General features: G+C 45.3%; 2 protein-coding genes across 6 annotated transcripts; one reads left to right on the forward strand and one right to left on the reverse strand.

The window, feature by feature from the left end:
- Positions 1-1,972: 1,972 nt before the first annotated feature.
- On the reverse strand, positions 1,973-8,405 carry LOC130150195 (uncharacterized). 5 transcript variants are annotated; one of them, XR_008822139.1, is made up of 2 exons: positions 8,341-8,405; positions 1,973-4,465 (listed from the first exon to the last, which is right to left on the reverse strand). XR_008822139.1 is itself a non-coding variant. In XM_056340872.1 (2 exons), the coding sequence occupies exon 1, from the start codon at positions 8,146-8,148 to the stop codon at positions 6,721-6,723; it is 1,428 nt and encodes a 475-aa protein (XP_056196847.1). In that variant the 5' UTR covers positions 8,149-8,301; the 3' UTR covers positions 1,973-4,465; positions 4,851-6,720. The 5 variants fall into 5 exon arrangements, 3 of the variants coding, with proteins under 3 accessions (XP_056196847.1, XP_056196848.1, XP_056196846.1); XR_008822138.1 differs by having other exon boundaries at positions 8,333-8,368; XM_056340872.1 differs by lacking the exon at positions 8,341-8,405 and adding an exon at positions 4,851-8,301.
- A 172-nt stretch (positions 8,406-8,577) lies between these two features.
- SELENOO (selenoprotein O) lies at positions 8,578-24,805 on the forward strand. The gene is made up of 9 exons (XM_056340870.1): positions 8,578-9,182; positions 10,649-10,852; positions 11,806-11,986; positions 15,726-15,856; positions 16,264-16,544; positions 16,876-17,026; positions 19,186-19,371; positions 20,457-20,613; positions 21,276-24,805. The coding sequence occupies exons 1-9, from the start codon at positions 8,599-8,601 to the stop codon at positions 21,468-21,470; spliced, it is 2,070 nt and encodes a 689-aa protein (XP_056196845.1). The 5' UTR covers positions 8,578-8,598; the 3' UTR covers positions 21,471-24,805.
- The last annotated feature ends 1,075 nt before the right edge of the window (positions 24,806-25,880 follow it).

A 25,880-nucleotide genomic window follows, 5' to 3' on the forward strand; every position in this document is an offset into this window, starting at 1 on the left:
GTTATCTCAAAGTGCCAGGCAGTAGCGGGAACTACACGTGGAAAAGAAACAACATGCTGTTGCTTCTGTAACTGAGATACTTATGTACATATTTTCCTGTTCCTTTCTAAAACTGAAATAAACTTTAATTTTTAGACTTGAGTGTTTTGAGCCCAATTTTATTGCAAGATTTGGGTTTTTTTTTTTTTTAAGTATTTGCAGAAGGGTTGCTTTTCCAGCTCTGACTGATGGACAGACTTCAGTGTGGTGCGTTCAGCTGGCTGTGGAAATGTGCGTGAAAGACATTGACTCACAGGACACAAGTAGCTCCAAAGATACAAAGTTGAAATCAGTCTGCTGACCTTTCGGGTGAAAAAATACAGCTGCTGTGCACGTCACCCCCTCAGCAGCGGGCCTTTCGTGTCCATTTGTGTGAGAAGGAGGACAGGCTCTGCAGGTCCGAGCTGAAGAGGCTGGCCCAGGGGTTGCCTAATTATCCCCCCCGTGCTGTTTACCTCTGCCTTACCAACGGGTAGCAAGTGAAGCTTTCTGTACTCCAGGGAGGTGACGGCAGCAAAGATGGGGCTAGCCTTAGCCTCGCTCCCAGTGGGGAGGAGGGGGGCAGCTGGGGGTGCATGTGCTCTTTTCCGCTGCAACACCTTGCACTTGGGTCCTGCCACCTGGCTCCGCAGGTGGCTCATGCTGGGGGTGGCTGTCGTCCCAACGTGAGGAAATGCTTCTGCTTCTTTGACGGTTTATCTGTTGGTTCATTTAGTACTGTACCAGAATTCACCTCAAAAAATCTAGTGGCCTTAGTTTGAGCGGGGCGGGGGGGGGGGGGGGGGGGGGGAAGATGCACACTACCACTTTCCCATTTGCCTCTCTAAGAGACTTGGTTTTCCCTTCTGACTCGGATGGAAAATAGCATTAATAGCAATATTTTAGTGCCATCTACCGCCCGCAGGTAGTTTACCAGGTACAGCTGTTCTCAAGTGAAGGTGTCTACCGGCCCCTAAGGCTACTCTTCAAAGGTGGTAAGTGTGCATACCCGAGAGGTTTGGGTTTTACTCACCAACGTGGTACTTGGTACTAACTGAAACGACACAAAACGGGAGCATGCTGAATAATTACTGACTTGTAGTATACACCCGTTTATCTTTCTTCTTGTGGTTGTACTGATAGTTGAGAGGCAGATGCCTGATGAATCAGCAAGAACATATTAACATTCACTAAAAAAAAAAAAAAAAAAAAAAAAATCGCTAAAAAGCACCGTTATGTTACTTCTAGGGTACTTTATGGAAAATACAGAATTACGTTGCAGGGAAGAATGTCCTTATTACACCTTAATTTTACTTTTTTGTAAGAATCATCATTTCAAAACAATTGAAATTAGCATGGATCGCTTCATTTGTAACATTTTGAGGACAGACTTAATTGGCCCATCGTACAATACCCAGTCCCAGCACACCTTTACTCTCCTAAAAGTTAAAATTTTTGTTTGTTGTCTTGAGGGACTGCTGCTCTTCTAAGGCAGCTGGAGCCTCTGCGGGCTTCTCACTCAAAACCACATTTATCATGAATGCATTGGCAGGCTCTTGGTGCCGCTCTCACGTGAGGGAGAGCAGGAGGGCTTGTGGAACCTGCAGTAGCCTTGATGGCTCATTGCCGTTATCAGCAATTTCTGCCTGGCCGCTGCGTACATGGATTTCTCCCTCTCCAACCATGCATAAGCAGGCCAGTAACGGCATTCCAGGGCACACGGCGGTCAGACCTTGTCCTAAGCTTGCTCTCCGTGACACCCAGGCCTGTCAGAGGAAGGCTTACGGCAGGCAGCACTCCCATGGTATGAGCCCCAGCCCTGCGGCTGTGCCAGGGTATGGCTCCCCTCCTCAGACCAGCTACCCAAGACAGAACCGAGGCACACTCCTTATTGCCTGGTGAACAGACGATATGGAAATGAGCAAAACAAAAAAATAATAACTTAAGTACCATACCATTGATCAAGCTACGTATTTATGGAATCTGTAAGGCACAGCTATGAAGTTACAAACTCTTATTCATTAGATTAGAGAGACTAGATCTCTGATCCAAGATCTAACGGATCTCACACACAGCCAACCCACAATGACAGTTTTGTAAGTCCCGAGGTGCATGTTTGTTCCCCCATGCCATAACATACAGCCAGAGACCTGATGGAACAAGTCCAAGGGGTTATCCCAGGCGACACCTTCCAGCCTCCCAGGGCTTGAGTCTGCAGGTCAGTGTTACTACCAGCCGTCAGCATCCACACTCCGACCATCAGCAGGAGCCATCTGGTCTTCAGTAGACTTCATACCTCATCCTTCACTCTTCAGCATCAGGGCCCACTGTTTTTGCCACCTCCTCTCCTGTAACCAAACGCCTCCCAAATAAACAACCTGCCCCTGATGAATTAGTCTCCATTGGCCCCACAGCCATTTTGCTACAGCCATACCCAGCTGTGACAGTTCTGATGCCATTACACTGGCACTCGCAGCCTTACACTGTGTTACTGGCAGGGATACCCACTGCGGGCAGCCTGGCTCCCCACGACTCCCCCATAGCTGTCCCATTAGGTTTAGTTTACCTGCTGCAATACGCACCTATTCCACCTTAGCCTTGATTCCCATGCAAGCTAAGTGGCAGCAGGACCTTATCTGCCAGTTCACATACAGGAGAGCATCAGCAGAGGCATCTGTCACCCATCTGCCAGCACTGCTGGGGCCTCAGCTCTGTGCGGCTGCATGGTCCAGTGGGACCTCTTGCTCACAAGCCACCCCCTGGTCTGCCTGACCTCCTCCAAGGATGTTCAGACCACTCCAGGTGCTCATAAGCTCAACCCTTTCCAGCTGGAAGCCACCACAACTGTTAGGCTAGCAACGCATGCAAGATGTTCAGCTAGGCACATGAGCACATTCTTTCCTTTTGAAACGAGCAAAGCATATACAGAAAAATAAAGAACATGACTTCTATTAAAACCAGTAACAAGTACAGGATTAACTGCATTAAGTGCTGCATAGCAGTACTTTTGGAAACAAACCCAGACACATACCAACAATGTAGGGTTCACAATTTCAGTCTCTGGTTCTGACAGGTCCTTACTTGCCCAAGGTGGTCCTCAGGCTTGCAACTTGTTGTCTGCTCTCCGATTTCACGGCTCCCTTCTGTATGCTGTCATGCCAGCTGAACACCTCATCCCAGCGAGGCGTCTCAGCTCCCAGACAGATGTCCTTAGTCCCTCGATCTGGAACAAAACCCTGTTTTGAGAACAGGCAAATGAATGTACGCCACTGACAGATGTAGTGCCACATCTTTGGTCTTCTCCTGGAGCCACAGAGGTCATGTTATCCTCCTGCTCTCCCATTACAGGTGAGGTGACGCATACACAGCCCGCACTGTTACCAAACACCACCAGCGTTCCCACACTGACTTCTCCACTGACATGTGACAATATCCTCCGGTGGTCCACAACCAACAGTGCAGAACTAGTATGTACATTTCTTTTAGTTGTCCATTTGCAACAGCGGTTGGTGAAACTTCCCTTGTAATAAGGGATCTCGTTGTAATAACCATGAGAACAGAGCTAACCCATCTGAAAAAATTGTTTTAACAGCTAACAACTGAGCATGAGTACAATAGAGATATTATTGAATTTAATCGCTTCTAGTTTGTTGGTTTGTTTTTTTTAATTTGGCAGTTGCTTTTACCATGTGCCATATTTGGTTATCCCAGGTAGTTATCATTGCTGTTGCATCAAACAAACGACAGTCTGAAGTTTGTTATCCATCTACCTTGTATATGATCCAAAATTGCTGCCATTTTCATAAAATGAATTGCAGAATGGCCAAGGTTAGAAGGGACCTCTTCAAGCTGTTTGGTCCAACCCCCTGCTCGAGCAGGGTCACCTAGAGCCAGCTGCCCAGGATAGTCTCCGGATAGCTTTTTAGTACCTCCAAGGTTGCAGACTTTGCAATCATAGGAGAGGCACAACCCACATACGTACAGGTCACACTCTGGATGCGTTCTGGAATAGTTCATGCCTCACACATCAATTCCCCATTTCTTTCCCCATCTTACAGAATTAACATTGATACTGTCCTACAGGGTTTGCAGATACTTGCAGATGGTGTGATTTTAGTTTTGGATAGGCTCAGTGGCCAAAACTAAATCTGCATCATTTGAACAATTTTGAGCGTATCAGGTGATGCAACTGCATCCCCTTATTGTTACACTGGTTGCAGAGGTACCAGTTGTATCCCATGCAACTTCTGTGGCTGACCCATGTGGGGACCCAAGCTGAATATCTAATTTATTAGTTCCATCTTTTTGTCCAGTCTTCGCTCTCTTACAGGTAAAGACACTTAATTGTGGAAGGACTATTAACAAACGCTTATTACTGGGAAACCAAACAGCTGAGGTCATCCCCATCATCTCCAGGTCTTGTATTAAAATTCCTTTGACATCTTTCCTGAAAGAAATAAAGTTATTAACAGCAGTGGTGATGTTTCAAATCCAAACTATTGCTCTTACACCTAGAAGCCAGCAGAACACACTGAAACAGGGCCTGCAATGCTTTAACAATATTCCTGATGCTGACTTAACACAACACTAAGCACTTTGAAGAAGATAGTTTTCAGTGAGGGTCTCTGTGGTCCACACCTGTGATTGGTCTTTGGGATCAGATGTGGCTGTGGGACCTATCTCACACGTTAGAAACATTCTCTCAGATTTCCTGGCAGTGGGCCCCATCTACCAATGAAACCCCCCCTTCTCCATTTCCATTTAGGTCTCTTGTTTCCCAACCAACAAGCCACAATCACGCCTAAATTTTCTCTGGGCCTTCCTCTTCGTACCTGGGATGTGCATAGGACCACATTTCCCACCAGGGGTTGATTTCCATGTTGCTTTATACTGGCATGCCAGTCCTCAGCTGTGAGACACCGGAGTGCGGCATGGGCCTGTGCTCCCTGCTCCAGGATCAAATCAGCATCGTAGGCACACAGCTGCTTACTGGCATCACCACAGAGGATGTCTGTCTGTGGGGCAGGGCCACAGACCAGCTCTTAAGGGCTGCAGCAGTACCTGGTGAGCACTTTGTTCCCATGGCCCAGCACACAGACAGAACTGCTCCAGCTTAGTCTTCTTTCTTCATCAATCAGCTTCCGTCTCTCCTTGATGGACCTATTAGCTCTTTCCATCACTCCGAAGGACTGTGCATGGTAGGAAATGTGAGTTAACTGACGTACCTCTACTCATCCCAGGAACTTCTGGACTGCTGCAAGTGGTAAGTGGTTTCCTTTATCTCAATCAATTATGACTGCAGGACATTCGCTCAATACTTCATATACACACCAAACCACGGTGTTAGCAGCGGCCTCACCCACTGCTGTTGCCTCTGTCCATCTTGCTGTTCCATCAATAGCAAATAATACAAACCCTCCTTCAACCTCTTGAAGGGGGTCCACATAATCAATTTGTCACTTGTCCTGGTTTTGGCTGGGACAGAGTTCATTTTCTTATTGGTGGCTAGTGCAGTACCGTGTTTTGCATTTGGTGTGGGAACGGTTTGGTCAGACTTCTTGGTTTTTCAGGCAATGCCAGAGGGCTGGAGTGGCACAGGCACTGGGAAATTGGGAGGGGACACAGCCAGGACAGCTGACCTGAACTAGCCAAAGAGGTATTCCATACCATGGGACATCACGCTCAGTACATAAACTTGTGGGGGGATGCCCAGGCCTGCTTATCATTGCCCAGGGACTGGCTGGGCATCAGTCAGCAAAAGGTAAGTAGTTGTGCATTACTGGTTTTCTTTTCTCCCTTCCCTTTGAATTTCATTCCTTTCCCAGTCTCCATCCTTTTCATTATAACTATTATTATTATTGTTCTTTTGGTTCTATTTTATCTCAATTGTTAAACTGTTCTCATCTCAACCCTTGAGTTTTACATTCTTTTCCGATTCTCCTCTCCACCCCCCTGGGTGAGGAGGGAGTGAGCCAACGGCTGCGCGGCACTCTGTTACCAGCGGGTGTTAAACCACACCACTGTTCAAGTGCTGCCCACTCCCAGGGGCCAAAGGCATAATCCAGTGTGGATTTACAATTCACAGAATGGGTTGGGTTGGAAGGGACCTTTACAAATCAGCCAGGTCCAACCCCCAAGCTTACAAGGGGTTTCCGCCGACCACATATTGCACATCCACAGGCTTCCACAGTAATTGTGAAAAAAGGGATTTTAAATCCCAGTCTATTCAGCCTTCATTGCACCCCCTCAGCCTCCTCACAACCCTTCTGTGCTTTACTACCATATATATATATACATATATATATATATAGGTACTAGGAGGGGAAGAAGTCTCCAGCACAATTCTCCTCTGGGCAGATCTACCTTGAACAGGAAACTTTCTGAAAATGTTTCCCCTCTTCCTTTTACCAGAATTATCTACCTATCCAGTTTATCCTCCTCTCCCCACAACTGGGCTTCTACTTCTTTCCCCCTTCTTTTTTCGCCTCCCACTCCCGATATCCAGATGGATTTAGCCAGAAGTGGAGGACCCCCGATTATCAAATAACATAGTCTTTGATCCCATAGCAATTAAGAAACTTCCCACCACCTCCCTTCAACAGCTGTCGTACCTCCACGCAGCCTCTCCTCCTGCACACCAGGTCAGTGCGGTGGAGGATAACTAGTGGAGGTTAATCGCACTGACAACAGGGGTTGGGGCTGCTAATCTTGAAGGTCCCCTGAGGGTGGGTGTAGCTTTTTCTTCGGGATAGGGGGAGGAGCTGAAGAATTCATCCGAGTCAGTTTTTCCCAAATCTCCTCTTGCTTCATCCCCTTTTCCTGAAGAATTTTCTTCATTTTGGCAATTAAAACTCCTGTGGGCTGACTATCCAGCTCTCCTTCACTCACCCCCTGGCTTATCAAGTACCTCCAAATTGTCCCTCTGGGAATGTATTTCCTCCCCTTCGCCTCCATGCCGTGCTTCTCTGCCATCCCTTTCCCCCCACCCTCGGCTCCCATCAGGGTCCCCATGTTCTCCAAGGTAGCCATGCATTCACTAAGGGGGCGGCCGATTAAAGTAGACCCCAGGCTGATGAAAAGCGCCTTCTGCGGCTCGGGAGCACGGCAGGCCAGCACCCCCACGTCCCCCTGCTCCACGTTCACCCCAAAGACGTCAAAGTCGGGGGTCACCGGTTTCTTCCTTTGCTTCAACACTCGGAGTAAGACATTCCCACACACGTGGGCTGACGCCTCCTGGCCATCTCTCCAGGGCTCCCCCGCCGTGTTGTCTTTGAGGGGCTCGTACTCGCCCAGGTTTCTGATCACCAGCCTCAAGATCTCCCCGCCCAGCGTCTCGGCGGCCGGCAGGGCCCGGGTAATGGCCCTCACCTTGGGCCACGGCAGCCCGATGGCGGCCACCGCCCGCCTGGCCGCCTCGCGCGTGAAGGGCGCGCAGTGCTCCGAGGCCCACAGCCGGCTCACCCACACGGGCCACCCCTCCTTCTGCTTCCTCCACGCCTTCTCCTTCCCGGCCACATCCTCCGCTCCCCGCCCTCTCCCCGCCTCCGCCGGCTGCGCTTCCCCGGCACCCGCGGCGCCCGCTGCCGGCGCCGCCGCGCTCCAGCCGTCCCCACCCAACGCCTCGGGGTCCCCGTCCGCCTTGCTGAGCGCCACCGCCTTCCCGTGATCCACGCCCTTCCCCAGCGACAGCAGCGTGCCCAGGCACTGCACCTTCCTCCTCAGCCGGGCGTTCTCGGCCGCCTCGGCCCCCAGCGCCTCCCTCAGCTGCCGCAGCTGCTCGGCCTGCCGGCTCAGCGCCAGGGCGTCCCCGCGAGCCGCCCGCAGGTCGCCCCGCAGGCCCTGGATGCAGCGCTCCTTCTCCTCCACCGCCGCCTGCAGCACCCGGGCCAGGTCGAACAGCAGCCACTGCAGGGCCGCGCACTTCTTCTCCCCCTTGGGGTGGCTGGCGGCCACGTAATTCAGCCACAGCCTCTCCGCCGCTTTCAGGGTGGGCTCCTGCCCAACCTCCTTATAGTCCCACGGGTCTCCCCCGTGCTCCAGCATGGCCTCAACCAGCAGGCCCCCCTCCTCCGGGCTCAGGGAGCCTTCCGCCTCCTCCTTCTCCTTCCCTCCTCTCGTTAGCCAGGACATCCTAACCCCGCCGGGCTAGCCCCGGGCGAGCCCACGGCCGCCCCCCCCCCCCCCGCGGCTACCCCCTTCCGAGCCGGCGCCCGAGGCGCAGCGGAGGCGGACCGGCCGCCCGGGGCACCAGGGCGCAGGCAGAGCGGCAGCGCTGCCCCCGCACCCACCGCGCTCCCTCCCCCGCGCCACCCACCCCGCAACCTGCTGGTAGCTCCTGGCAGTCTCTCCGGCCGGGTGAAGGCCGCCGCGCCGCAGGGCCGGCATTTATACCCGCCGCCCCCGCCCCGCTCCGGTGCCCACCCCGCCGTGAGCCACCCCCTCCCGCCTGCCCCCGCCTCCCGCCCAGGCCCCGCGGGCGCGGCCCCGCTGCCTCTCGGCCCCGCGCCGGGCGGCCGTCCCCCCGTGGGCGGGGCTCCCCGCGCCGCCGCCCGCCCCCGGGCCCACCCCGCCGGCAGCCGGATGGCCGCGGCGCTGCGCGGCTGCCGCCGTTTTCCCCGGGCGCTGCTGCTGCCGCTGCCGCCGGCGGGCGCGGGCCGGCCGGGCTCCCCGGGCGCCGCCATGCAGCAGCCCGCCGCTCTCCCGGCGCGGCCGGGCGGCCCCGAGGGCGGCGCGCAGGCGGGCGGCGGGGGCTGGCTGGGCGCCCTGCGCTTCGACAACCTGGCGCTGCGCTCGCTGCCGGTGGACGCCTCGGAGGACGGCGGGCCGCGGGCCGTCCCCGGCGCCTGCTTCTCCCGGGTGCGGCCCAGCCCGCTGGAGAACCCGCGGCTGGTGGCCATGTCGCTGCCGGCGCTGGCGCTGCTGGGGCTGGAGTCGCCGGCGGCCGACCGGGAGGCGGCGGAGGCCGAGGCGGCGCTGTACTTCAGCGGGAACCGGCTGCTGGCGGGCTCGGAGCCGGCGGCGCACTGCTACTGCGGCCACCAGTTCGGCAGCTTCGCGGGGCAGCTGGGCGACGGCGCCGCCATGTACCTGGGCGAGGTGCTGGGCCCGCGGGGCGAGCGCTGGGAGATCCAGCTCAAGGGCGCCGGCCTCACCCCCTTCTCCCGGTAAGGCCCCGCGGCGCGGCCCGGCGTGGGGGGGAGCGGGGCGGCGGCGGCCCGGCCCGGTGAGGGGAGGAGCGGCACCCCGGTGCCCCCGGCGAAGCCCCGGCGTGGCGTGGCGAGCTGGCGGTGCGGGGGGGGCCGGGGACCGGCTTCCCAATGGCCTTAGCCAGGTGCTTTTCCAGCTGGCTCAGTGCTGAGGGTCATTGCCCGAGGCAGAGGTCGTCTCTTAGGCCCTCCTGGGTTTTGTTCGGTTTTCTTGCGGTTTTTTCTTGTTGGGTTTTTTTGTTGTTGTTGTTTTGGTTTTGGGTTTTTTTTGTAATCTTGGCTGCAGCAAGTGCAATGCTTAAATGCCAAAGCAGAAGGTGGCAAAATTTTCCTCTGGAAAATAAGACTGTAATTGCATCTCCTTCAGGTCTGTGCCTGGTTATCCCCAGCTGAGGCTGTGCCGCCTTCGGGAGGGCGCAGGCTGCGATGAATGCGGGGACAGCGGTGTGTAACAGCCACCTGACTGCTTGCTGCTGTGTGGTCCTGTGGCCCACGCAAACGGTATTTAAAATGCAGGTGTTTGGTTTGTTTGTGCTGCTGGCCCCGCTGCCAGCAGCGCGTTTGCTCCATCCTTCCTGGCTCTGGGAGGGATGGGTGGAAGAGCCCCCAAGACGGCATACTGACCAAATCCCTGCAGAGGATGGATGTCTTCGTTAGCTGGTTTAGCCTGCGTGGCTTTAAATCTCTCAGGTCGTTTGTCCCACTTGCAGTTCCTGTACTTTTTGTTCCAGCTGTGCAGGCTCAGTGACACCTTATTTCAGACACGTGGTGCTCTGAGGGCCACCTTCAGGGCTGTGAAAGTTCAGGAAATCACTGAAAATCCCAGACACGGTGGTAGCCTTGCAGGTCTGCCTGGGGCTGCTCTCCTGTGGCTTCTGAAGTGCTGGGAGTGTGAGCTGAGAACCACCTGCACCTGTTCTGTTTGCTTGAGGTCTGTTAAATAAGCTACTTTGCTGTCTGTTCAGGTTGGTTTTTTTTTTTTTTTTCTTTTCTTAAATAGGACTGCTATGCAGATTACTTACCCGGGAAGATCCAAAATGATACAGGTTTTCAAGAGGTGTAACAGTAGCCATTTTATTAAGAGGAAACCAGTGACTTATATAATAAAATAGCTATACTCGTTGAAAATTTTTTTAATTCTTTTGAAATACTGTTGCATAACTAAAACAAAATTAATGGTTAGAAGGTATATGTGTAACTGGAAGACCACACATAACAGAAGAAAACAAACTTCCATTGCAAGTGTGTTAAGTCTGTCTAACTGAAATTGAGCTTTAACAGAAGTTTGAAGGTCCAGATTTTGTTCTCAGATCTGCCATTACTTTATCGTGTGACTGTGGGCAGAGCATGGCACTTCTAGTCTTTTGTTTCTCTGCTGCTAAGGTACCTGCCTTTATAGCCTGAAAACTGTCCATGTCTTGCAGGCAAGCTGATGGTCGGAAAGTCCTGCGGTCAAGCATACGGGAATTCCTGTGCAGCGAGGCTATGTTTCACCTAGGAATACCGACAACAAGGGCTGGAACGTGTGTGACATCCGACTCGAAAGTTGTCCGTGATATATTTTATGATGGGAATCCAAAAAGTGAAAGGTGTACAGTTGTCCTGAGAATAGCTTCTACATTTATAAGGTAGGAGCCAATTTTGTTGGGTTTTTTTTTAATCTTTAGAACCAAGCACAGCAGTCTTTAAAATACCACTTTAAGTGTACTTCTATAACAGCACCATTTGCATGTTTCTAGTTCTGGAGGTTTGGAACTCATTATGCTGGGCTGTAGGAAGCTGCTGCTCTTGTCCATTAGGTGGGATGAGCTGGTGTCTGCACAGAGACAGATAAAACTAAGGTTTCTAACCTGGTAGAAAGAACAGCTAAGTTCTGCAGACCTCTGAAGAGATTTTTCATGTTTATGCCTGCATGGAATACATGGGGGTTTTGGTGTTGATAGTAGTGACGGATTGTAGCTCCACCCTGAACTCCAAAGCTATTCGGAGGTAGTACTGTCAAAGTTTGGGTGCACTTTCTCTGCCTGAGAAGTGTATGAGGTTCCTGCTCCAACACAAAACGTTAGGAGTTTCAGGAAGTAACAGAATATTAGAGGAAGGCGAGGCATAAGGAATATATGCATGTGTATATATTGTATGTGTGCGCGTATATACATATGTGGAAAAATCTATCTTGTACGCTTGATGTATGGTCCAGTAATTTAAATGTCCTATTCCTGTATATTTACTCAGGATAAATTACTCAGAATTTTGCTGTAGAAGTGGTTGTAGAAGCATTGTACATCGTAATGTAGAAGCATTTAACAAGCTGGTTTTTGGTACCAGGTAGGGTCTCGCTTGATCTGTCAGTTTGGCTACAGGTGGATGTAAGTGCTTCCTTGTGTTGAGTCGCTGAGCCTCGCTAGGTTCAGCGTAGGAATCTTGCAGGTTTTTTCTCTCAGTTGAAGGATTGGTGTTAAACTCAAGAGATAACGGGGTGTTGTTGCAACAACCGTAGGTGTTACAAGTTACTACATGTACTGTCGGATTAAGTTAATAGTATCAGATAATAGGAAAACATGTTTTTATTATTTTAAAACAGATTTGGTTCTTTTGAAATTTTTAAACCTACTGATGAATACACAGGACGCAAGGGTCCCAGTGTTAACCGAAATGATATTCGGATACAGATGCTTGATTATGTGATCAGCACTTTCTATCCAGAAATCCAGGAGGCTTATTCAGACAACAGTATTCAGAGGAATGCTGCTTTCTTCAAAGAGGTAAGAAAGATCAGATTCTCTTCACAAATCCATAGTCATCTTTAGGAGCTCCATCGGCAAGTACAGATGACTGGAATCTTTTAATACCTTGTATCATTCACTTATTTGAACTATTCTTTTCTTTGTTTTCACTGACAAGTAGTTCTATTAAGAGTCTTCTTCAGTGTTGCTATTGATCAAACCAATGAAAGTGGTTTAATGTTTTTAATAGTGGTTCATGGTTTTTCTGCTCTGGGAGAGCTTCCCAAGAATTGTCTCCGTTTGTTGAGAGTGTTTCAGGCTGCGAGGGGAAGTTCTGACCCTGACTATCCAATGATGAGTTGACAGGTACCTAAGACTTGCAAGACATCGTCTTGTAAAATACTGATAACGTGGAGTCATTTCCTGTCTCTCATTTTCCAAATTACAAACAAGATTTCGTTGACTGCAAATCACTAAACATTTCAATTCTAAAGATCAAAAGGCGATCAAGGGCTTGCCTGAGGAAATTGCAAAACCTCCTGTTTTGGTAATGGTAAGATCAGGTGAGATAAATTGTGTAGTGTCAGGTCATCCTGCAGTGGTGCAGAGGAGAGGCTGGGTGATTTCTGAGATACCTATTTCAACCTGTTTTCAATTACTGTACAAATTTATATCTTAACAATTACTGGAGATCCATAGTAAAATCTGAACCGTAACATTAATGAATGTAGAATTGCTGTATTTCTCTCTAAAGTAAAACATAGCTAAATTAATTGTTATCTATGCTTTATCCTCTGAGTATATCTTTTTTTCTCACTGTTGGTACTGTGTTGCTGTTCTTGACATTGAAGTTCTGTTACTATATTCCTGTGTCTCAGTGAGCAAAGAAGGGATTTGGGATAAGAGAGTAAGATGCTTCTCTTTGCCTTGTAGCGATTAGTATATAGTAATGCTACCCTTGCAGAAGGGATTCAGTTTGAAATTGCTGGAGAACTATAATAAAGGCTCTGACTTGGATCACCTGAAGTTCAAGTAATATTACAAACCAAATAGGAATGCTGTAACTAGACAGTAAACGGAATAATTAAAAAAATACCAGTCTAATACAATTGACTAGTCTACATAAAAAGCAGTTGTGGTGCTTTGAAATCTGAAGTGATCTGGTAGGGACTAAGGGGATGTCTGCGACATGATGCGTGTTTGTAACAGACCAATAAGAGGTCAAAAGGCAGGCTTGGAATCTGATATTCTCTAAATTTTATGGGCTCTGAATTTGTGGGTGTTCTGTTTCTGTTTTGGAGGTGGGGTTTTGGACGTATTTTGGTTTTGTGGGGGTTTTGTGTATTTTTTTGCTTTAACACAACCTATGCATACTAGCATTAGTTCTTCAGAAGCAAGCTGTGGCTTGGCCTACCACTGGGTGCCGAAGAGTTTAACTTCACTGGCCAGGCATTTTGTGTTTGGTTGGAGTTGAGACCTGTGGCTTGTCACCCGCTATGTGCATGTCCAGCACTGTAGTTGATGGCACGTTTACTTTCTGATGCCGGAAAAGTCATGGGAATTGGGGTTCTTTGCAAACATCTGTGCCCAGTCCTGCTTCTTCCTGCTTTTGGCTGCTTTTCTTGGCCCAGTTACTGCTGGTCTCTTCCCCACCACCCTGGCATTCTTTCTTATTGCCCCCATCTCAACATTTTTTTGTTTGTTTCCATGTTCCACACCTGTGTGCACATTGCCTCTTCATGATTTCTCTCCTCCTTGGTGAAGACTTCCCATATATTCTCCACCTGAAAAAAAGCACCCCAGTCCCTCACCTAACCTGACAAACACATCCATCTTTTTTTTTTTTTTTTTTTTTAAATAATGGGAAAGTGCTGTCAGCTCAACTCCAGCGTGCTTTTTCTTTCTTTTGGCACTGTGTAAGAAATGGAAGAAAAAAAAGTACAAGTGATTGCATTTGACACCACTGTCTAGGAAGCAAACACCATTATCGGTACTTATTCGAAAAATTTGTGGGGGGTGTTCAAATTTAAATGAGCATGTCCTTGGGATAGTGCTCTTATTTATATATATGCCGTACTTGTTTTTTGGTATGGCTAGCAGTAGAAAAATGTGATCAAAAAGAATAGAGGTAAAAGTCAGTGCAAAGCTGTCTTTCTAATCAATATATCCATCTTTGAGTGGCACCCAGGCTTTCAGGTGCTCTCATTAGAGGGATTCCTTTTTTTACCAGAACACTGACAGCACATGATGCATCCGTACAAAGACATCCAGCAGTGATGAATTGCCTTACTGCTGGAGTGCTTTCATCCCAACCCTGGTGGTCAGTGGTTTTTTTATTTTGAAGTTTTACCATCTTTCTGGCACAGAGCCATCTGCAGGGTGTGTCTCCCTTACTGGTTTATGGCATACCAGTAATCACTTTTGGACACATGCAGCTGATTGCCAGCTGCCCTGTGAGGCAGCATTTGGAAAAAATGGATAGGGAACCTAACACAAGAATATTGTAAAAAGTGAGATCTTGTGGATGAACGGAAAGCTTCTGTTCCAAGCATCGTTTGTGGGTTTTACTACTTGTCAGATTATCGCTGGGCAAGCTTTTTTTTTAATTTTTCTTTCCTATCTAACTGCACGTTTAAAAAAAAAGAAAAATGGAAAAATTCTGGGTTTGAGGACTGAGGCATAAAACTAATATTTCCTCTGTTAACTAGATTGAAACCTCAGTAAAGTACACTTACACTGCAGCCTGGAGAGAATAGTTGCTTTAAACTTCTGTACATTGATAGCTATTTGGGAAGATAGGTGATCTTTAGCTATGAAAACAGTTTGATTTAAAAATTTTAGCTAATGGTTACATACAATTTTTATTTACAGCAATTCAGTAAAGTATTCGGAAATACTGAGGTTTATTCAAAAGCCAGGTTAGCTTCCTGAATTTTAGATTTTGTAAGGCATATCTAGTTGGTAGTTGACAGGTGGGCTAATTTAATTAAATAACTAGAACTATTTTAAAATGTTACATTATTTGAAGAATGGGGCAAATGCAGTGATTGCAGTCAAGGATTCCATAACAATGACTCTTAGTTAAGCAATGGAAAAACTCTGGTGAAGCATGCATTCAGTGAAGAATTGCCTTTAAATAAAATTGTCATTCTTGGAATAGTTTTACTTAACCTTGTAGGTTTTTTTCCACTCTCATCAAATTGGGAGAAGTGCTTATCAGTGCTGCTAGAACTTGTTAGCAGGGAATAATCTTTTGTGTAAACCACTTGCCTCCCTGTAAATCACTCCTATGTACCAGGTAAACCAAAAGACTAATTTTACATTGAGCTTTGTTGCATATAGTTAATTTTATTTCTTAGTCTTTGCTTGTGTTTTCTTCTGCCTGTAGTTAAAGGGTCTTTAAAATGAGTAGTAAGCCAAAGATTGTATTTATATAGTGACTGAAATAGTATACAAGTCTGGTGTCAAACGGTTTACCTTCCTTCAGCGTTCTGTCTCCAGTATGATTTACAGCTGTCCAATTGACTTGCAAGTCAGGCATGGAAGGAAAGAAGGCAAACAGAAATGGGAGACTGAGAAAATGGGCAGTTACTAACAGGAGGAGAGAAGCAAGTTGTCCTTGGGACACATATGTACATTTGTGTGTATGGTATACTGTCAGAGTCTGCTTCCATTGGAGCTGTAGAAACATCAGTTCAGACTAGGAAATGCTTGGAAATACATAAATGTATTTGAAATACGTTGTGTTGAAAAATGAAAAAAATAAATTCTCTTTTAGATAACAAAACGGACAGCAAGATTGGTTGCTGAATGGCAATGTGTTGGGTTTTGCCATGGTGTGCTGAATACAGATAATATGAGCATAGTTGGACTAACCATTGACTATGGCCCTTTTGGATTTATGGACAGGTCAGTGTGGCATAATTATTGTAAGTGTGGGTATGTATTTGCTATGTGTAACAATCCCGATGTTCATGATTGCTTTAACATTTTGACTCTAAAGTAGATTTATGAGCCCTCTTTATAGCAAAGGCGATTAAGTTAGTTCTAGTTGTCCTGTAATTCTTATTTTCCACTTCTCTTTAACTGTATCCACAGCATCTCTACCTGTTAGACTGTTCTTATGGCCTGTGGGGTTTCTCAGTGTTTGAAAGGTCAGGAAAGTATCTAATGAAGTAACTTTGGGTAAAGAATCAAGAAGGAGTGTTCCCTTTTGAATTTTTTAGTTTCCTAGAGAAGGCTGAAATACTAAAAATAGTACTTCTTGCAGTATTTGTGTCCAGATAATTAGAAGAATGCTGTTTCTTCATTTGCAGATATGACCCTGAGCACATTTGCAATGGTTCTGATAATACAGGGCGCTATGCTTACAACAAGCAGCCAGAGATTTGCAAGTGGAACCTGGGGAAGCTTGCTGAGGCTCTAGTTCCAGAGCTGCCCTTGGAAATAAGTGAACTCATCCTGGAAGAGGAATATGACGCAGAATTTGAGAAACATTATTTGCAGAAGATGAGGAAGAAACTAGGTCTAATCCAGCTGGAATTAGAAGAAGATGGTAAATTGGTGTCTGAGCTCCTTGAAACTATGCATCTCACAGGTTGGTGAAGAGCACAGAAGATTATTATTTAATTAGTCATCAGTGTCTGTAATCAAATCAAAATGTAGTTTAGAAAGCAGCCTCATGCAACTGCACTGTTATCTGAGAAAAGAACAAAAGACTGAAAAATAATTGCCTTCTTGTGATGTGTGGGGCAGTTGTCGCCTTGTACAGGGCTCGTGCTGTCTCACGTTTGCACCCTCACTAAGGGAGCAGTTTGCCTCTTCAGAGTGGTGACCTGTACTGCGGTGGGGGGAGTTAGGAAGGAGATATGGGACCTGTTTTCCTGCCGATTTATTAGTTGCATTACTCACAAAATTAACTTTTTCAGGTGGGGACTTCACAAATATTTTCTACTTGCTGAGTTCATTCTCAGTAGACTCTGATTCTTCAGAATTGGAAAATTTCATAGAAGAGCTTACGAATCAGTGTGCTTCTGTGGAAGAACTGAAAGTTGTTTTCAAGCCACAGATGGATCCAAGGTAATACTCATGCTTTTAATTTCATTATAACTGTAATGAATTCTGCATGCTATGTAATATTTCTCAGTTAAGTAGATGCATCATAATCTACAGCAGTGCAAATTCTTGTGTGCTTTGTGACTGGTGAATGCTCAGCAGTGGCTTCCAGCAGCTGGCTCATGGGCTAAAGTTGTCCGAGCTTTCATATGGCATTTTTTTTTTTTTTTCCCCTCTACTGTCTCTGCTGGCTAAGGCAGTGAGCGTGCCAGATAGTGAAGTGATACAGAAATGTTTTGTAGAAGGAATGGGTTTGAACAATAATGCTACTGTGTTCTGCCAGTGTATTGCCAGCAAACAATCACTCTCAGCCACCAATGGTCTGGCCTAAATATAACCTACGTGCACGCTTCAGGCTCTGAAAATTGTGTGGGTGCTCTCCATGTCCCGTTTGATGGGCCACATTCTGTAGTCTAGTTACTCTGTGGAAAGTTAGTAAGTTTTGTTCAACTGCTGCTTACAATGGTGATTGTAGCAGCAGTTTTTCACTTTTTTTGGAGCAGTGGAAAACAAGGAATGAGTGTGACCCATTAATCTGTCATTTTTTTTCTAGCATCTTCCCGGGGCGGGGGTGGGGGGAATTAAAGTGGGGGTATTTTGGTACTGTTTTCCTCCCCCCCCCCCCCCCCCCCCCCCGCCCCGGTTAATATGTGTTACGTGAAGGTGGTGAACCTGCCAAATTCTTCAGCTTTTTCTGTGTGTTGATATCATGGTTAACAACTTGCAGAAAGCAGGGAGTTGAGAAAATGGACTGGGGTGAGACGTGTTCATACAAGTTTGGTGCTGTGCCAAGATAGCTGGCTGTAGCCATTTATAATTTTGGAGGTATTGCTGGTTATTTAAGTTTTTTGTGATGATACGCTAAAATGAAAGGGACATAAATTAAAGTGGAGGATACGGCTTAATTCTGTTCCGGGTTTCAGCTGCTTTGAAATTGCAAGCAGCTTATCATACAATATGAAGATAGCCGGTGTGATAGAGGTGAGACAATATTTTTTTTTAAACGCTGCATTCAGGCTTAGAGGAACATGAAAAGTAGCTATAAATCATCATGATATATATGTAAGACTTTAGAGGGGAATGGTACTGTGTTAAAGTGAGTGCATAAGTGACTTTTTTAATCATAGCACTTGGATATTGTAGACATGGGCATGTCAGATGGTAAATCGTATTTGGATAGTACTTTATATAAACTCAGAAATCAAAGCACATAGCTTATCTCTGCTTACTACAAGTAGGAAAATATAATCTGATATAATGAGTTGTCTGTTTTGAAGCCAGGGAATAACATTTCTCCTTTGTTTATAAATGCATTCATAGAAGGAAATAAAAAACTTAGTTTATCTTGATATGCTGCAGCTTATACTATTTTTTTTTTTTTCCCCCACTTTATGCTGTAGTGCAGTTATTAATCCAGGAAAAAAACTGTTAGCTAGCATGGTATTGAAAAATAAGGTGAAGCTATGGTACAGCACCAGCTAACACGGTCGAATGTAAAAAGATAGAATCCTAGTCAAACCTGCAGCAAAATAGCCTGGATATTATTAAGAATTTATTACCACAAAGTAGTTCTCGTTCTGTGATTTAGACTGGCTAATTAAAAAAATTAAATAAACTGTTGTCTCATACGGCTTAAATGAGGTACCTTTCCCCTTACTATTTGGGGTTTTATTAGTACTGGTAAAATCAGTAGGTGTTAAATCTTTATTCACAAGCTGTTACAGTATTAATGTTAGGAAAAGAAATTTTCAGGAGCACAAACCCTATGGATTCTGTATTATCTTCGCACCTAAGTAAGATCAAATTCCTTATTCCAAATTTCTGTCAGAGTTACAAGGGTATTTTGGTAAGAATTGCACATTTAAACCCAACTGGTAATTCTGAAAATGCACCTTATGCGCCACAGGAGTGTGAATTAAACACACTGAAGAGGGGGAAGGAACAGTAAAAGTAGCATAATTTGTGATAAAAAAAATTGTTCTATTAATTATGAAGTACTGTTACTTAACCTCTCTAGTGAAATCATGGGTTATTGTGAATGTTTTTGTATCTACTTTATGGTTGCAAAAAGATGGTTCTTGATGAGCAGCTCAACTTTATGTGTTTGTTCCTTTTGTTCCCAGACAACTGTCAATGATGCTAATGTTGGCACAGTCTAATCCTCAGCTGTTTGCATTAATTGGAACAAAAGCTAATATAAATAAAGAATTAGAACGCATTGAACAATTCTCTAAACTGCAGCAGTTAACAGCAGCTGATTTACTCAGCAGAAATAAAAGACACTGGAAAGAGTGGTTGGAGAAATACAGGTAAGGTTTCTCGTTATTCACAGCAGTGTATTTTAGTAGTTCATTTTATTTGAGAGCAATGTGTCTGTCTCATGAAGCACACACCCTGTCTTGGTATATATAGATTGGGAGGGATGTGGAGGGCATGCGACTCAGAATATTAAGTACTTCCAAGATCGGTGTCTGTGTTGCTGTGAAAGTTCAAGGGTATCTCTGTATTTAGTCTGCTAGATTTTGGGGAGGAACAGGGGCACAGAAATCACTTAGCATCAAATCTAGTATTAAAAGTGCTTCAAGAGTGTAGGTGTCGGTTCTAGCAGAGGTTACTTTCAGTTGTGAGCTTTCGAGTGCTCAGTAACTACAATTAACTGGCCTCCAAGAATTTTATCCTTTTAAAATGTTTTTCTGAAAGAAAAATCTATGTATTAATGTAGAAAGCAAGTGGAGGTATTTTTAACCAGAGTAACTGTAAAAGAAATCATGGCCAGGAAAAAAATGTCCAGAGTATTCCAATAGGATAACTTAAAAGCCTAAAAACTTAGTGTTAGCAGAAAATTTTTGAATAAAGATAACATCTTACTAGAGCATTAGTTGTTTCTGCTGTGTGGATTGGGTCAGGACTCCTTTTGTCACCTGGTTGCCTGTGATCTTGTTCTCCAGTGAGGCCGAGAGTTCTGGCAAGCATTGCTGCTAAAAGGTAGAACAAACTGCCTCAGCTGTATGCACCCCTGTACTTTTATCAGAACATCAAAAACTTTAACTAATAAACAAGCAGAGAAGTACTTAAAAGACGATCTGAATGTGGTGGGTTTTGTGGAGCAGTGCAGAACAGACCATGCGCCAGTGTCTCAATCTGACTTTTTTAGAGAATATGCACCATGTGCCCACTTCCTTGAGCCCTGTCAGGAGCTCCTGATGGTTTATAATGCTGCTTTTAAATGAAGCGGTGTTTTGTATTCTAATGTCATGCTGCATTTTATAAACTGAGGGGACTATAGGTGATGTACTTAAGAACTGCAAACTAAGGATCTCAAGGCAAGGGAATGTGTCAACTTTTACATATGATTCTTGATCCAAACCGGTTGTTTTCACTCGCTTGATTTCAGAGTCCGTTTGCAAAAAGAAATAGAAAATGTTAGTGATGCTGATGCCTGGAACGCTGATCGTGTGAAGGTTATGAATTCAAACAATCCAAAATATATCTTGAGAAATTATATTGCCCAGAATGCCATAGAAGCAGCAGAAAATGGGGATTTCTCAGAGGTAACATTTCTCTAGGCTTGTATGGATGTGTAGTGGTGCTGTTGATGACTGACATTATGCTGGGTGAGATTCATTCTGGCATCTTGGGCAGCAAGGGGATTCGGAGTGGGAATTTACTGTTTGGAAGGTCTTTATTATTTTTGAGGGAGCTGTAATTTTAATGACTGCAGAACAAAGAAAGGAATTGAAAATCTAAATCTGAACTTGACCAGCTTTTGTAGCGCAAGACACTTAACCCTGCTTTTACAGTCTTCAGGATGGTGTTTACCTTGGGAGGCAGCTGGGGATTAATTTATACTTGTTCCTTGCTGTGCTGTTATCTTTCAAAACTTATGGCTTTCACCTGTGGAGTCCAGCACCTGGATTGTTACCTGCAGCATATGGGAAAATTAATTTGTTTTGAGAAATGAATGACACGAACTTGTATTCAATACTGAATTTCAAGTTATTTGAGCTTGAGTTCCATACAGATACAAACTCAGCCAGTTACAATCTTAGTTCTCAGCTTATTTGATACGTGTAGTGTTCATCTATTTAATATTTGGCTTGTCTGGAGTTGGTGCATTAAATACAATATACCGGATCATTATTTGGTGTGAGGTTCTTCTCTACATAGTTTTGCCTTTCTAAATTCTCATACCCATGCTCTGTTTTCTCTCTAGGTAAGAAATGTACTGAAACTCTTGGAGAATCCATTCCAAGAAGCAGAAGGTTTCCGGGAGGTAAAGGAAGAGGCAGAAGAGGAGGGAGCAACTGCTACGGCAGCTGCTTGTGCTCAAGAGACCAGAAGCAGGCTACCATATTGCAGTAAACCTCCGCTGTGGGCTTCAGAGCTCTGTGTTACATGATCTTCCTAACTGCCTTGTTTGGTTTTTTGCTGTAAACTGAAGACTCTGATTCTCCTTCAGCAGTGAAGAATTCAGCAAGGCAAACATCAAAGTGCTATTAAGTTATTGAAACAACCCTACATTTGGATGCATCTGCAACAGTCTCCAACTGTGCTTAATCTGAAGCAATCATGGATCATTGGAACAAACCAATAACAAACGACAGTCCATATACATCAGTAATGTAAACATTTTGGGACTGAAAGTCTTTCCTTTATTCATGCCGCATTGCAAGTAGAAAGCAGTATTTTATGTTGAGGCAAACTGAATTTCAAACATCCAAATGGAGTTGTTATGTGAAGACAAAAATAGCAAGTCAGGAATCTGATCTGTTTTTGTCTGATGTCTTAACTAATAGTACTTCTAACATTTATTTGCTGCTTTCTCTATGCAGGGACTTTTAGTCCTCTTTTAATGGAGAAATAGATTGTGTTGCTTGTTTGAAGCTATGTTTCGTTTAAGTAGTTCATTTCTTGTGAACCTTCAGACTGATATTTAATCATTATCTATTATCAGAGAATTTGTGCAGGCTAGGGTTTGGGGGGAGCAATTGAATTTTTAAAAAAATACCTTAAGAGCAGAATTAAGGGAGACTATACATTTGCACTTGAAAATCTCGGTGGTAAAGTTTATTCAGGTTCAGTATGTTTGCATACAACACGTGTAAATATTTACTAAAATCATGAGTGCAGTTTGTAAGCCAGTTGACTCGGGCAAGGTCAGTTAGCCAGATCAGCGTGAACTTTAAACTATTCCAGTCCTCAGATCCAAGTTCATTGTCTGTTTATTTGCGTGCTCTTACAGAGTCTCCTTGTATGAGAAGCATGCAGGTGGGGTACCTGTTCGTTCACCCTGGTCAGTGGGATTCTTCTGGTCTTGCACCATTTAGTTTGTTTCCACGATCTTTGAAAATCTCTATGCTGAAAGTCTTCATTCAGGAACGTGCTGTTTGAGCCTGTATAAAAGATTATAGAGGATATGGGAAGAGGATGGGAGTTGACTTACTTGCAAGTTACTTGTCAATAGTGTTTCAGTTGAGATTTCAGGAGAAAGTTGGTTGCCATTATTGCCACATCATCAAAAAAATGTTGTTCCGTAGTTAGTTATACTTAGCTTTTTGAACTTCTTTCTAAAGAACTCTATTACTGGTTCAGATACCTGAAATCTTCGAAAAATTTTAGCTTAATGCAAAGGTTTCTCTTTTCCAAAGAGACCACCGTCTTACACTGTGAGTTTAATGTACTCTAGTAAATTCTTCCTCCACCCCTGTGCAAGCTTGGTGTTAGCTCAGGTTGAATTGTGCTCTTAAGTCTTCCTCAAAATACAAGCTATTGAAGAACAGAGAACAGTTGGGCTGCTGCTTATCCACCTGTACTAATAATCAGTTTGTCCTCCTTGCTGCCACAGTAAATAGGTGATGCTTTGAATGTAAGCATTCATTCTGTCTTGCCTTTGACCCGGAGAAGCTGATGCCGAGTGATGATTTGTGACAAACTAGAATCTCTGACAAACACGGTGCTTACTGTGACATTTTGGAGTCCGTACAAAGGAGGACAAACCTGAAGGTGTATTTACCTTTCCATGATGTACTTTAAAGAGGAAGTACCTTGATGAAGTGGACAACAAGTAATGCTAGCTGGTGCAGCTGGCCAGCTTTTAGAAATAATCCATTTGGAGGAGTTTGAGACTTTCCTCAGGGGTTATCCTTCCTCTGAACTTGGGGGTACTGGAACCAAGCCATTTAACGGAAACTTTTAACAGAAAGTCAGTGCCTGGTAAAAAGGACTGCACTGGGGAAGTGTGCTGGCAGTTTGAAAGATGCTTCAGACATACCCCTGACACGTTTGCAGAACCAGTGGTCCCTCGTGGTGTGCCTGGTCCAGAAGGGAGCGATGGGGGCAAAGTTGCTGCAAGTGAATCAACGTAACTCTGTGCTGATTTTGTTCCTCAATTTATGTCTTTCCTTTTGGGAGGCAGAGGAGAACAGTATTTTGGAGGAGCTCTGCCCAAGCTTTTGGCTTAACAGAATGGTCTAAAAAGTAATAATTTCACACCGTGCCCAAGGGATCAAGTCTTCCTAATGACATTCTGATAATAATTTGGGGGTTTTGAGTAGGTCTCTATTAATAATGGTACAGAGAAGGAGGATGATATTACAACTGTGTGTTTGTACACAGGAGAATTTGAATTAACTACCAAATTGTTTTCTATGTAAAGATACAAATTATTGCACATCTATAATGCCAAAATCATGGAGAGAGATGCTTTGAAATAATTTGCTAGCAGTTTTATCCTTAGGAAAATCGAATGTAACGGTGGAGAATGAAAGTGTGGTGGTGCTTCCTGCTAAATCCATTCTTTGCTTACATATAGATCAAGTGCAAGAGGTCTTGAAGTGATGAATGCAGACCCTTGATGTGGCTGCTTTGGCACGCCACTCAGTATTTGTAATTGACGCCATATGTTCACCGATGGGTGGAAATACCAAGAAGGTATTCGCACAGTCTAACTGCACTGACATTCAACTGCTTGGCTTCTCAATGCATGCAATGATATCGATGCTTTGTATCTGAAGAAGTGTGATAATCTGGAGCCAAGTGGAATGCTTGTGCTCTTCCAGCACTCTGATATCAAAAGGCAGGTAGCAATTTCAGCTCTGATAGTGAGTTTCTTCTGTTCTTGTTTCTGGAGCGGTGTGGAAGCAGGAGGTTGTTTAGGACAGTTAGACCATATTTTGTCCAGGGAAGAACCTGATCTCTTAGCTCAGTTCTTCAGAGAGAAGGGAATACAGCTTATAACATTTCTGAGTCTAAATACTTGAACCATAAATTGCTTCGTGATTTTTACAGCTTGTATTCGCAATAGGTAAACCTGAAAATAATATTTCTTATTGGTCAGATATTCTGCTTGTATAAAAGCCATGGACTTGTGCTCAGAATGAATTGGTGACTCTTCACATCAACAGCTTTTCAGTGGAAACACTTGTTTACACTTAGTCTGTGTCTGTACAGCCTGAACTACCCTTGCATGAAAGCAAGTGGTACCCAAAATACGAAACTGAAATGAGAAGCTCTTGGAGAGATGTCTCTGGATAGTCTCACATGGTAGTGGGACTCCTCTCATGACTTCGTAAGACTTCACCCTAATTCTGCTTCATGAGCTTGTAGATCTACACTTGCCCAATGTTTTACTGTCAGCTCTCACTTTGAAATGTGTTGTGGGTGGGATTTTTCTTTTCTCCAATAAGTGCTATGGCTTTCTTTGATTCTTTTATTTAAAAAAAATTAAAAAACATTCAATTTTAATATTCTTGTTCATGCCTGTTTTCTGAAAGAGTTTTGTTGTTAACTATACTGTCTGCAGACTTAATTTCTTTAGAAGTATTCACTTTGTGTTATCAGATGGCCAGGTTGTATCACAGAAACCTCACTTTGTATTTTTGCGGTGTTTTCTGAGAGTGGATTATCACAGGGATGGTTTCCTGACCTGTCAGCGAACTTGGTGGTATGTCTGGAGCAAGGTAAGAACCCTCACCACTTTCAAAGAGAAACCTCCCTCCAAGTTACTTGGCCATGAGACCTGCGCTGCCACCTTTTTTATTCTTCCTTGCATCACTGGAATTAAACTCACTACCTGATGTCAGCAGGTACAGGATGTGATTTTTAAACTCTGCTCACAGAAATAGGTCTTTGGGTAGAAAATGACGCATTTTTGTTGTGGTTTAACCACAGCCAGCAGCTAAGTACCATGCAGCTGCTTGCTCACCGCTCCTCTGCCCGGCCCTCAGCAGGATGGGGAGGAGAATCAGGAAAAAGGTGAAACTCGGGGGTTGAGGTAAGAACAATTCAATAGTTGAAATAAAATAAAAAGAATAACAGTTGTGATGTGAAGGAGAGAGAAGGGGAGAGGAATAAAATCCAAAGGGAAGGAGGGGATAAACCCCCCACCGAGTGATGCACAATACAGTTGCTTACCACCCACTGACCAATGCCCAGCCAGTCCCCCAGCAGTGATCGGCTCATCCTGGCCAACCCCTCGAGTTTATACACTCAGCATGATGCCGTATGGGATGGAATATCTTTGGGCAGTTCAGACCAGCTGTCCTGGTTCTGTCCCCTCCTAATGTCCCGTGCCCCTCCACCCCTCTCGCCGGCAGGGCCTGAGAAACTGAGAAGTTCTTGACTTAGTACAAACATCACCCAGCAACAATCAAAGCCATCAGAGTGCTGTCAGCACTGCTCTCACACCAGAGCCAAAACACAGCCCTGCACCAGCTACTAAGAGGAAAATTAACTCAATCCCAGCGGAAACCAGGGAAATTTTGTTTTAAGTTTATTTAAACTGGGTTGAGTAGTTTATGCAGATATTTTTGTTTTTCAA

This window comes from Falco biarmicus, chromosome 5 (genome assembly GCF_023638135.1).
Source record: "Falco biarmicus isolate bFalBia1 chromosome 5, bFalBia1.pri, whole genome shotgun sequence".
Taxonomy (NCBI): domain Eukaryota; kingdom Metazoa; phylum Chordata; class Aves; order Falconiformes; family Falconidae; genus Falco; species Falco biarmicus.